The 12364-nt window shown below is 34.6% G+C and overlaps 2 protein-coding genes and 2 non-coding genes across 4 annotated transcripts; 1 reads left to right on the top strand and 3 right to left on the bottom strand.

Annotated features, from left to right (window-relative positions):
* Positions 1-2672: 2672 nt before the first annotated feature.
* Positions 2673-3878, bottom strand: LOC143627356 (uncharacterized). Its single transcript, XM_077097202.1, has 4 exons — positions 3793-3878; positions 3713-3740; positions 3419-3595; positions 2673-2837 (listed from the first exon to the last, which is right to left on the bottom strand). Exons 1-4 carry the CDS (start codon positions 3876-3878, stop codon positions 2673-2675), a joined length of 456 nt encoding a protein of 151 aa, XP_076953317.1.
* Positions 3879-4211: 333 nt separating this feature from the next.
* On the top strand, positions 4212-4910 carry LOC143626086 (protein SRC2-like). The gene has a single exon (XM_077096259.1). It carries the CDS (start codon positions 4266-4268, stop codon positions 4887-4889), a length of 624 nt encoding a protein of 207 aa, XP_076952374.1. The 5' UTR covers positions 4212-4265; the 3' UTR covers positions 4890-4910.
* A 2326-nt stretch (positions 4911-7236) lies between these two features.
* Positions 7237-7322, bottom strand: TRNAM-CAU (transfer RNA methionine (anticodon CAU)). Its single transcript is given in 2 exon segments — positions 7237-7272; positions 7285-7322. It is a non-coding gene; the product is annotated as a tRNA-Met (tRNA).
* Positions 7323-10356: 3034 nt separating this feature from the next.
* TRNAM-CAU (transfer RNA methionine (anticodon CAU)) lies at positions 10357-10442 on the bottom strand. The gene is given in 2 exon segments: positions 10357-10392; positions 10405-10442. It is a non-coding gene; the product is annotated as a tRNA-Met (tRNA).
* Between the last annotated feature and the right edge of the window lie 1922 nt (positions 10443-12364).

Below are 12364 nucleotides of genomic sequence, written 5' to 3'. Positions count from 1 at the left end.
TTGATCTAGTAGCTTTGCTAGTAACTCATGATCACAATATTAACTAATCCATGAGTAGCAACTATGATCATCGCAAATATGTTGTCGGTAGTAAATGTCATCAATAGTAACTTGTCTTAATTGTGGGTAGTTCTATAATAAAAAATAATAACGTATGCTATCAGCCGGAACTAGGCGGTTATCACTATTCACTAGCTATGCATTAACAGCAATAGGCCTCTCATCAGTAGTAACTAGTTGCTATCAAAGGAGAATGATTCATATACAAGTTAAAGAGAGATACTGAGCCTATTCTAAACTTTGTACATGTAAATCAAGTTTGGAATTTGTGACATGGCTTGGAGCTATGACGGAACCAACTTAAACCACAAGCACAAAACATGATTCATTGAATTTTTTCTACATGAACCATGGTCTTGAGTGTTGAAATCATATTCTCAATCATGTTAACATGTTTCGAGTATCAATTTGATAAATAGAAGATAAATACTCAACCAATTATGCATGCATGTCAATATGGCATCGATCATACGAGTCTCAAGTTCTCAACACAACCAACAAGCAAGGTCAAGGAGAAGGAAACTACTTTATGGGAAATTTTTCGACGCCTTTCATTCTTTTTAAACATACACAAAGCATCATAAGAAGCGGCAACCATGTGTAGAAAACGAGACGGTAACAAAACAGGATAAGTAAACAGTTTCATGGGGCTAAATCCCAGCATAACCTTTCCCCACTCAAATTATCAACTTCTACTAGTCTCATAATAACTTCTAAAAAAAGAGACCCGTTACTCATATGCATTAACTTAACGGGGGAATTGGATGACAGTTAGCTTAAAGGATGAAAATCAAATAAACATAGCATGTAAAGGAAACCGCATGAAAGGAAATATTTTAAAGGACCTTATTTGTATATCATGTAATTTTAAAGAACAGAATATGCATTTCCGTCTATCCTATATTGTGGACTAATCTTTTCGTATGGGATGGGTTTAGGTATTCTCGAACCCATAACCCGGTTAGTAAACCTATTGGGTATTAAGTGTTTTTCAAGAAACACATAAAGAGATGGAATTCAAAATCCAATTGCATTGGGTTCCAATGAATTCTGCGAACAGAAGGCACAAATATTGTCAATGTATGTAATCGTTATTCAAATTTAACGTCTCACATCAAGATATAGAATTCAAATTTCAATTCCGTTCGACTTTGCAACCCAAACAAATCCTTAAATGTCAATGTATGTGATCATTATGCAGATTCAACATTTAGTTGATGACCTAAACAATGGTAACACGGGTTTCAAGTTTTCAAATATAGTATCAAGTTTTTAGAAACAAACATTAGTTTCTTTAAATGTTCACGAATGTCCCTATTTGAGCAGCAGTGAGCAGCCCTAATTTAAAAGTGTTCTTCCTTGGAGGATTGAAACAGATTTACTTGTATGTGGATGTGAAATATGTTGTTGTTGAGTATGAGATGGTGAGCACTTATACCATGATAAATAGTTTTGATGGTAAAAATCATTAGAATTGTCTATCATTTAGATGCTAACATATATAATTAGTGGTTTGCAGTTAAAAAGTCGTTTCTAAACTTTTAAACAGTACAAAAACGAGACAAAAATTAACTTTTATTTCGGCAAATACTCTAAACATTTGTTCTTTACAGACTGGTCCAAAAAACAAATGTTTTCTTCTTTAGAAAAGTTGCTGCCTGCTGGTATCTAGTTACCATGGTAAAAAAATGCCAATAAAAATTACTTCTATAAGGCAGTATTTTTAGAAAGCATCAATTTAACCCCTCTTTATGAGAGGTGCATGATAAAAGCAATATGGGGTGATAGAGGCTCGAACTCTCGACCTCAGGATAACTCAGAATGCTATGAGACCTACGCGCTAGCCAACTGCGCCACCACCCCTTGATGCTTTCAATCAACTGTTGTTTTTAAAGACAGTAATATCACATGTTCTTTAACGAAGATATAATAAACAAACAGGCATCTGTATAAAAATATTTTATTTGTTAGATAGTGTTAATTACTTGGTACCTGTAAAAAAATAGTTAGCAAGTTTTTTAACCATTACATACAATTGTTTCGTGGACCGTGGTATAAATTATAGTCCGGACTTTGCTGTTGTCAAAATCATGCATCGGATAAATATTACCCTCAAGAATAATAGGAATTCGAACAACTTAGAGATTCAACAGTGAATTAGTGATTAATTCCTAAACTAATACTTCACCAATTTGATGATGTTACAATAACTCAAAACGCAGCAATACATTGAGAAAAAAACACTTCTCTTGTTGGATTTGGCTAATTCAATTAGAGCTTTCTGCTCTTTAAGTTGTGGCTTAAGTATCATGCTCACTCCTAGTTGTTTATCTTGATAGAACATTGAACAATGGAAACACACTGTTTGCCAGAAACTATAAGTTTCAAACACTTTGGATTAATGATAACATAAACTATTAATAATAACAAATGCCACCCCTCTAATAAAGATCAATTTTTTGTTTTTCTAGTCCGTCATAATTAACTAACCATAACCATATCAAGAATATACTGAAAGATAAAGAGGATAAAGCGATAACTTTCTTGATCTAATTTATTAAACTAAAACCTTAGTTTTTCTGATAATATAATGTAAGATACCAGAAATTTGATTATTTTTTGCGGATTTTGACATCTAGAGTCCAGTGGACCTTGCCTTCCGGTAAAGGAAGAGACGTAGGTAGTTTAAGTGGCACCTCAAATTCGCCTAAAGTAGACAAAGGAGATGGTAATTGCAAGTTTTCAGGCTCTATTTGCACACCGAGCTGTCTTGCCACCTGCCACATCAGCAAAACGATTTGGCATTACAGGTCAATAAAAACACATCAAGAGCTGATTTATTACAAGGACATGAAGAATTCTTAAAAGTTGTATTCTCTCTAACCTGAAAACGGGATTGTATTTTTTTGATACATCCTACATTGTTTTGATTAAAAGAACTTATATTGTTTTTTGAACTAACATGGTTTTTCTAATTACATTTAACACAATGACTTAGAGCGCATCATCCTCGCATTATGGAATCGCAGCGCATCACGTATAAGTGCGCTCCTGACGCGGACATTTTAACAACAAGCCAACAACCGATTTCTTATAACTGCATGAACATCTTGGTGTTCAGTGATTGATGGCTAAAAAACACTTGTAATAAGTGATATGTAAAATTACCTATGGCCGGTGGTTAAAATCAACTATTAGATGGATGACATAATGATCAAAATTTTCCTTTCAAACTTTTTAACATAGTTATTCTAATATAGCTTGAAAAATTGGATCAAAAGTCTCCTAACTTGTACTTTTTATGTCAGATTAAATCATATTAAGTAGACAAAAAACACAGCGGAGAGAAAAGGCATACCTCAGATATAATTTCATCTTTGTCGACCGGTGAACGCAATTCAGTATCTATCTTTATATATAAATACGCAAATCTATCGACGTTCGGGAATGCAAGCGATTTAGGCATCAAATGGTTGCGAAAATGTCCTGAAACAACTTTGACAGTTTCACCAGCTTTCCCCAGGTTTTCTATGTTCTGAATTAATACAACATCACATAACAAACATTTCATTTCATATTAAAATATGAAGAAGCCTATATTTACACAAATATTAGGCAAAAATATGAAGTTCTTAGAAGATGATTTACTTACAGTTGTAAGTATAACATCCAATTTTTTGCTATGTTTATTAAATCTTTAGAAACCAATACAAATTTTGTTTTTAAACTTACCCCAGGTCCTTTAAAATGTTTACTTTCAGCTGGTGTCTTTTACACGCTATGTTTATTTGATTTTTGTCCTTTAAGCTAACTATCATCCAATTCCTCCGTTAAGTTGATGCACATGAGTAACAACTTTAATAATAAATCGTACAAACATTGACGTTTAGAGTTTTGAAAACTTGAAAAATGACGAATTTCGCAACACACTTGAATGGTGGTACTGTTTTGTTCTTAAGGGGTGGTTTAAGAAAGGATGATGAAAGTTATAAAGATGGAGGACTAAAAATAAAATATGAATTATTTTAATTAAAACGAGTTTGTATTTGAAATTTGAACGTAGTTCAAATTATTTTTTAGATAATTCGTATTAGGATAGTTGCTTGCATGCAAAGCATTTATTTATTATAAATACGTGGTTTACTTATCTTTCTTTGTTAACATATTGTAATCTTGTGTTGTTTAGATATCCTGGTGTTAACAACATGGAGTACGGAAACTTAAACCTCACCCTCGTCTCGGCAACCGGAGTCAAGAAATCTAGATTCACCGGCAAGTCGAGTGTTTACGCGGTCGCTTTCATCTCGGACGCAACCGGCAAGCATCAGAAGCAACGAACCAATACGGACAAAACCGGTGATGCCGACCCAACGTGGAACTTACCCATGAAGTTCGTCATCGATGAAGAAGTCTCGGGTTTGACGCTGGTGGTTAGGATAAAGGTGGAGGGGATGTTCGGTGGGAAGGATTTAGGGGAGGTTCATGTTCCGGTTAAGGAGCTTCTCGAAGGTTTTAAGGGTAATGGGAAGACGGCTAAGACAGTTAGTTATCAAGTACTTAGAAGGCCGTCCGGTAAACTGAACGGGGTTTTAAGTTTCAAGTATAAGTATGAGAGTGGGGAGAAATTTACGACTCCTCTTGGGACGGAGGAGAAACCGGCTGGATTTGGTTACGAGAACCAACACCCGGGGTGCGTTTATTATCCACGACGGCCGAGGCCGGGTGTTCCACCTCGCAGATGCTCTAGCATGGGGTTTGGGTTTGGAACTTCTAGTATGGGGTTTGGCTTTGGAACTGGTTTGGTTAGAGGAGCACTTGTTAATCGGTGATTTGATGTCGGGCGGTTGCGGTTGTTGAGGTTTTTTGAGTTTGATTTTAGGATTTTGTGGATTACTTGCAATTGTTTTTGAATTAGTTGTTATGATGTTATTATCTCAATCTTCATCTGTTTGATATCTTGTTGTTTTTGAGTACTTAACAATTGTTTTTGAGTTAATTAGTAGTCATGATGTTATTTTCTTGATCTTCATCTGTTTAATAAACCTCAATTTATTGTAATAGCGTGTAGTATGCCTATTATAGATTAAATGTTGATGATTTTAGTGTGTCATTATGCCATTTAAGCTAGTTGGAGTTTACTTAAATATCGAATGGTAACCAAGTAAACAATGGAAACAATTAGGAGGTCTGGGGTGCGAGTTTGTTCATGACTTCTGATTTTTGGTACCAAAGAACTCATGATTCAAGGGGCGGGATCCATGGTAGGTTCGGCAAACCGAAATTCAATTACCATGTTGAAAGCTGTAAAAAAATATTCTTTTGATCTAGTAGCTTTGCTAGTAACTCATGATCACAATATTAACTAATCCATGAGTAGCAACTATGATCATCGCAAATATGTTGTCGGTAGTAAATGTCATCAATAGTAACTTGTCTTAATTGTGGGTAGTTCTATAATAAAAAATAATAACGTATGCTACCAGCCGGAACTAGGCGGTTATCACTATTCACTAGCTATGCATTAACAGCAATAGGCCTCTCATCAGTAGTAACTAGTTGCTATCAAAGGAGAATGATTCATATACAAGTTAAAGAGAGATACTGAGCCTATTCTAAACTTTGTACATGTAAATCAAGTTTGGAATTTGTGACATGGCTTGGAGCTATGACGGAACCAACTTAAACCACAAGCACAAAACATGATTCATTGAATTTTTTCTACATGAACCATGGTCTTGAGTGTTGAAATCATATTCTCAATCATGTTAACATGTTTCGAGTATCAATTTGATAAATAGAAGATAAATACTCAACCAATTATGCATGCATGTCAATATGGCATCGATCATACGAGTCTCAAGTTCTCAACACAACCAACAAGCAAGGTCAAGGAGAAGGAAACTACTTTATGGGAAATTTTTCGACGCCTTTCATTCTTTTTAAACATACACAAAGCATCATAAGAAGCGGCAACCATGTGTAGTATTACTCGAAAACGAGACGGTAACAAAACAGGATAAGTAAACAGTTTCATGGGGCTAAATCCCAGCATAACCTTTCCCCACTCAAATTATCAACTTCTACTAGTGTCATAATAACTTCTAAAAAAAGAGACCCGTTACTCATATGCATTAACTTAACGGGAGAATTGGATGACAGTTAGCTTAAAGGATGAAAATCAAATAAACATAGCATGTAAAGGACACCGCATGAAAGGAAATATTTTAAAGGACCTTATTTGTATATCATGTAATTTTAAAGAACAGAATATGCATTTCCGTCTATCCTATATTGTGGACTAATCTTTTTGTATGGGATGGGTTTAGGTATTCTCGAACCCATAACCCGGTTAGTAAACCTATTGGGTATTAAGTGTTTTTCAAGAAACACATAAAGAGATGGAATTCAAAATCCAATTGCATTGGGTTCCAATGAATTCTGCGAACAGAAGGCACAAATATTGTCAATGTATGTAATCGTTATTCAAATTTAACGTCTCACATCAAGATATAGAATTCAAATTTCAATTCCGTTCGACTTTGCAACCCAAACAAATCCTTAAATGTCAATGTATGTGATCATTATGCAGATTCAACATTTAGTTGATGACCTAAACAATGGTAACACGGGTTTCAAGTTTTCAAATATAGTATCAAGTTTTTAGAAACAAACATTAGTTTCTTTAAATGTTCACGAATGTCCCTATTTGAGCAGCAGTGAGCAGCCCTAATTTAAAAGTGTTCTTCCTTGGAGGATTGAAACAGATTTACTTGTATGTGGATGTGAAATATGTTGTTGTTGAGTATGAGATGGTGAGCACTTATACCATGATAAATAGTTTTGATGGTAAAAATCATTAGAATTGTCTATCTTTTAGATGCTAACATATATAATTAGTGGTTTGCAGTTAAAAAGTCGTTTCTAAACTTTTAAACAGTACAAAAACGAGACCAAAATTAACTTTTATTTCGGCAAATACTCTAAACATTTGTTCTTTACAGACTGGTCCAAAAAACAAATGTTTTCTTCTTTAGAAAAGTTGCTGCCTGCTGGTATCTAGTTACCATGGTAAAAAAATGCCAATAAAAATTACTTCTATAAATTAACCAAACGGCAGTATTTTTAGAAAGCATCAATTTAACCCCTCTTCATGAGAGGTGCATGATAAAAGCAATATGGGGTGAGAGAGGCTCGAACTCTCGACCTCAGGATAACTCAGAATGCTATGAGACCTACGCGCTAGCCAACTGCGCCACCACCCCTTGATGCTTTCAATCAACTGTTGTTTTTAAAGACAGTAATATCACATGTTCTTTAACGAAGATATAATAAACAAACAGGCATCTGTATAAAAATATCTTATTTGTTAGATAGTGTTAATTACTTGGTACCTGTAAAAAAATAGTTAGCAAGTTTTTTAACCATTACATACAATTGTTTCGTGGACCGTGGTATAAATTATAGTCAGGACTTTGCTGCTGTCAAAATCATGCATCGGATAAATATTACCCTCAAGAATAATAGGAATTCGAACAACTTAGAGATTCAACAGTGAATTAGTGATTAATTCCTAAACTAATACTTCACCAATTTGATGATGTTACAATAACTCAAAACGCAGCAATACATTGAGAAAAAAACACTTCTCTTGTTGGATTTGGCTAATTCAATTAGAGCTTTCTGCTCTTTAAGTTGTGGCTTAAGTATCATGCTCACTCCTAGTTGTTTATCTTGATAGAACATTGAACAATGGAAACACACTGTTTGCCAGAAACTATAAGTTTCAAACACTTTGGATTAATGATAACATAAACTATTAATAATAACAAATGCCACCCCTCTAATAAAGATCAATTTTTTGTTTTTCTAGTCCGTCATAATTAACTAACCATAACCATATCAAGAATATACTGAAAGATAAAGAGAATAAAGCGATAACTTTCTTGATCTAATTTATTAAACTAAAACCTTAGTTTTTCTGATAATATAATGTAAGATACCAGAAATTTGATTATTTTTTGCGGATTTTGACATCTAGAGTCCAGTGGACCTTTCCTTCCGGTAAAGGAAGAGACGTAGGTAGTTTAAGTGGCACCTCAAATTCGCCTAAAGTAGACAAAGGAGATGGTAATTGCAAGTTTTCAGGCTCTATTTGCACACCGAGCTGTCTTGCCACCTGCCACATCAGCAAAACGATTTGGCATTACAGGTCAATAAAAACACATCAAGAGCTGATTTATTACAAGGACATGAAGAATTCTTAAAAGTTGTATTCTCTCTAACCTGAAAACGGGATTGTATTTTTTTGATACATCCTACATTGTTTTGATTAAAAGAACTTATATTGTTTTTTGAACTAACATGGTTTTTCTAATTACATTTAACACAATGACTTAGAGCGCATCATCCTCGCATTATGGAATCGCAGCGCATCACGTATAAGTGCGCTCCTGACGCGGACATTTTAACAACAAGCCAACAACCGATTTCTTATAACTGCATGAACATCTTGGTGTTCAGTGATTGATGGCTAAAAAACACTTGTAATAAGTGATATGTAAAATTACCTATGGCCGGTGGTTAAAATCAACTATTAGATGGATGACATAATGATCAAAATTTTCCTTTCAAACTTTTTAACATAGTTATTCTAATATAGCTTGAAAAATTGGATCAAAAGTCTCCTAACTTGTATTTTTTATGTCAGATTAAATCATATTAAGTAGACAAAAAACACAGCTGAAGAGGTAGGTCCCAGCAGAGCCCAGTTGGACCCGCAAGACTTAACTAAAGGGACGTCTGCGCAGAGACCAACTGGATCCGCAGGATCCACCATGCTCAGAGACGTGACGTCCTTACGCGCAGTACGCAAGCTGTTCCCGCAGGAAAAGCCTCCCAATGGTGTACTCTGCCTGTTCCCGCAGCTGCGGATACAAGCCATCAGGGAAGGCTACCTGCGCAGCAAAGCTACACGCACAAGGCACTTAGCTCTCATAATAATTCAGTAATGTCACCTGAAGGAATGAGCAAAGCCGGGAAGTTACAAATGCACCATTTCATCAACCAAACATTATTATAGCATCTGAATCTCAGTACGGCTCGATGATGTGACACAAAACATCCAAATATATAGTAACTACCGGATATTAAACGATATAGTCTATTCAGTAAGAATGGTTTGAAGAGGCAATGAACTCTCAACTTCCTAATTCTCAGCAGCAGCAGCTTCTCTCTCTGCAACAACTTTGGACATTCCAAACATCTGCATTATGCACAAAATTAGAAGGGTGTTTTTGGAATTTGTTATTAAAGCTGTTTATAGTGCCTGGATATCAATAACTGGTTTTGAGGGTGTTTGGGATTGCTTGTCTAAATTGATTATTCTAATTCTCAATATGTTCTTAATAAACAATCTGAATACGAATAAGCAATTGAGGCTTGTAAATGAACTGAACGAACACGAACAGAGCATATTCGCGTTCATTCGTATAACTTTAACCAAGCATGAACGGTGATTCTTGTTTGTGTTCGTTCGTTAAGAAAATGAACACGTTTGTGTTCGTGTATGTCTGTTCATCAACAGTATGAACAAACGGTTCAAAATCCAATTGCATTGGATTCCAATGGATTCTGCGAACCAAAGGCACAAATATTGTCAATGTATTTAATCGTTATTCAAATTTAACGTCTCACATCAAGATATAGAATTCAAATTTCAATTCTGTTTAAGTTTGCAACCCAAACAAATCCTTAAATGTCAATGTATGTGATCATTATGCGGATTCAACATTTAGTTGATGACCTGAGACAATAGTAACACACGTTTCAAATTTTCAAACATAGTATCAAGTTTTTAGCAACAAACGATATTTTCTTTTCTTTAAACGTTCACGAATGTCCTCTTAGGCATGTAGTTCTCCTATTCAAGCGGCAGTGAGCAGCGCTAATATAAATATGATATTTATATTTCGATGGTAAAAATCATTAAAATTGTCTATCTTTTAGATGCTAACATATATAATTAGTGTTTGCAGTTAAAAAGTTGTTTCTAAACTTTTAAACAATACAAAAACGAGACCAGAATTAACTTTTATTTCGGCAAATACTAAACATTTGTTCTTTACAGACCGGTCCAAAAAACAAAATTTTCCTTGTTTAGCAAAGTTGCTAGTATTTTGTTACCAGATATGGTCAAAAATTGTGAATAAAAATTACTTCTGTAAATTAACAAAATGGCAGCAGTTAAAAAGCATCAATTTAACCCCTCTTTATGAGAGGTGCATGATAAAAGCAATATGGGGTGAGAGAGGCTCGAACTCTCGACCTCAGAATAACTCCGAATGCTATGAGACCTACGCGCTAGCCAACTGCGCCACCACCCCTTGATGATTAAAATCAACCGTTATTTTTAAAGACCAGTATATGCATCTGTATAAAAAATAATATTATTTGTTAGATAGTGTGTCAAATTAATTTTTAGATAATTGGTATTAGGATAGGTTGCTTACATGCTTTAGCAAATTCTTGTAGTTTATGAGACAAATTCTTCAAGGCGTATTACTTGGTACCTATAAAAAAATATTATTTAAAGTTTTAGTTAGCAAGTTTTTTAACCATTACGTACAATTGTTTCGCAGGACTAAACATGCATCGGATAAAAATTATCCTCAAGAATAACTGGAATTCGAACAACTTAATTAGAGATTCAATGGTGAATCAGTGATTAATTCCTAAACTAATACTTCACCAATTTGATGATGTTATAATTACTCAAAACACAGCAATACATTGAGAAAAAAACACTTGATATACAAAGAAATACAAGAACTCTCTCAAAAGATGAATACTCTAAATAGAGACTGGTGTATTTGAAGGAGACGAACGATACAAAGCATCTGAACGATGCAACGATATATATCCTAGCACAATCAGCACTCCGTCTTCTTAATGTGTCAACATAGGTCTCTCGGCTTTCCATCGAGCAACATTGGTCCCTCAATATATAGTACAAAACAATTAGACATTGGCCATAACACGTTTTCAAGAGAATTAATAGCCTTTAGCAGCTATTCAATGTGATTTTCGTTGGTTACGAAATATAAAATATTAAAGTTGAACCAAATACAATTACACATAAAGAGACCATAATAAATTGTGTCATCCAACCACAAAATTCTAGATTTAAAAGTATTAGTAGCAATAAACATTACTGTTACTACTATATTAATATGATACTGTTTATATAAATATCTCCAACTTGTCGCATATTTCACGATCAAATCTCTAATAAAAGCGATGTTTAGGAGCCGAACCCACTAATTCATCACAAAAGAAAAAGAAGAACGTTTTTAACGACGGATATGAATGGCATGGATAACACACAGTAACCAAAAGACAAGCAAACACCATTTTAAAGATATAAATTAATAACTTTGTACGGTTAATGGGTTAGATCAGGCCTACGTGGGCCAATGAGGTACTAGAATAATTAATTAAAAAATATAAATAAAGTTAGAAAAAAAAATGCTTTGTCTTGGCAAATCTTACAAACTTTTTAACGCTATCATAAAAGGTGATTTGAGTAGTTAAAAGTAACACCAATAGCAATAGGAATAGCAGCCATGGGGGGCACACACTAAATTTACATACATTAGAGAGACGTTATACTTTGTATATATACACTTACAAGTATACACATGCATGTTGGGTTTTTGAGGCTTGTGCTTTGATTTTGGGCCTGGTTATTTGAAGATGCGTGGTTTACATCACACATATTGCACTTTGCTTCTCATCTTCATGTATATAAACATTGGCAAAGCTTCTTTAGTGTAAATTTATCTGTATTTATCCGAAAAATTGAGCCCCCCTCATTACTAATACATTTTGGGTCCCCCGACGTTCTCGTCTAAGCTTCGTCACTGTATATAAACACAAGTATATACACATACATGTTTGTGGGGAGCAAACTTGTAATAGAAAGACGAGGAGTAAACGTGCAATATGCATAAATCATATGGAGCATCTGAGTAATTATCTCTAAGGTTTAATGAAGGCTGACGCCATGAGAGGCTTTTTTGTGCCGGCCCTATATCTTTTATTATGACCTGTTTATGTTTTCTTGTTTAACAAGGGTTAAAAGACTACTTTTTACCAATTTATATGTCATATTATACTTGTAATTCCTCATCGCGAGTAGTGAGAGCAGCCCATGGACGTAGGTAGGTAGGTAGGTCAGTCTAGACTGAAGCACATAAATCCTCGTGTTCTTATTCATTTGTGCATGTGTGTGCGTGTTTGCAACTCG

Source organism: Bidens hawaiensis, unplaced genomic scaffold (assembly GCF_021521415.1).
Source record: "Bidens hawaiensis isolate Kalapana, Puna unplaced genomic scaffold, B.hawaiensis_p1.1 tig00000458_1, whole genome shotgun sequence".
Classification (NCBI taxonomy): domain Eukaryota; kingdom Viridiplantae; phylum Streptophyta; class Magnoliopsida; order Asterales; family Asteraceae; genus Bidens; species Bidens hawaiensis.
The sequence above is the reverse complement of the archived record's forward strand: the minus strand, read 5'-3'. Positions and strand labels throughout refer to the sequence as shown.

Bases quoted from the DNA above. Each gene is read 5' to 3' on its own strand.
- LOC143627356 (XM_077097202.1), bottom strand. From the start codon at position 3,878: ATGATAGTTAGCTTAAAGGACAAAAATCAAATAAACATAGCGTGTAAA. The intron at 3,596-3,712 runs GTAAGTAAATCA...GTATTAATTCAG, and splicing joins TGGATGTTATACTTACAACT to AACATAGAAAACCTGGGGAA. The intron at 2,838-3,418 runs GTATGCCTTTTC...CTGATGTGGCAG, and splicing joins AAGATGAAATTATATCTGAG to GTGGCAAGACAGCTCGGTGT.
- LOC143626086 (XM_077096259.1), top strand. From the start codon at position 4,266: ATGGAGTACGGAAACTTAAACCTCACCCTCGTCTCGGCAACCGGAGTC.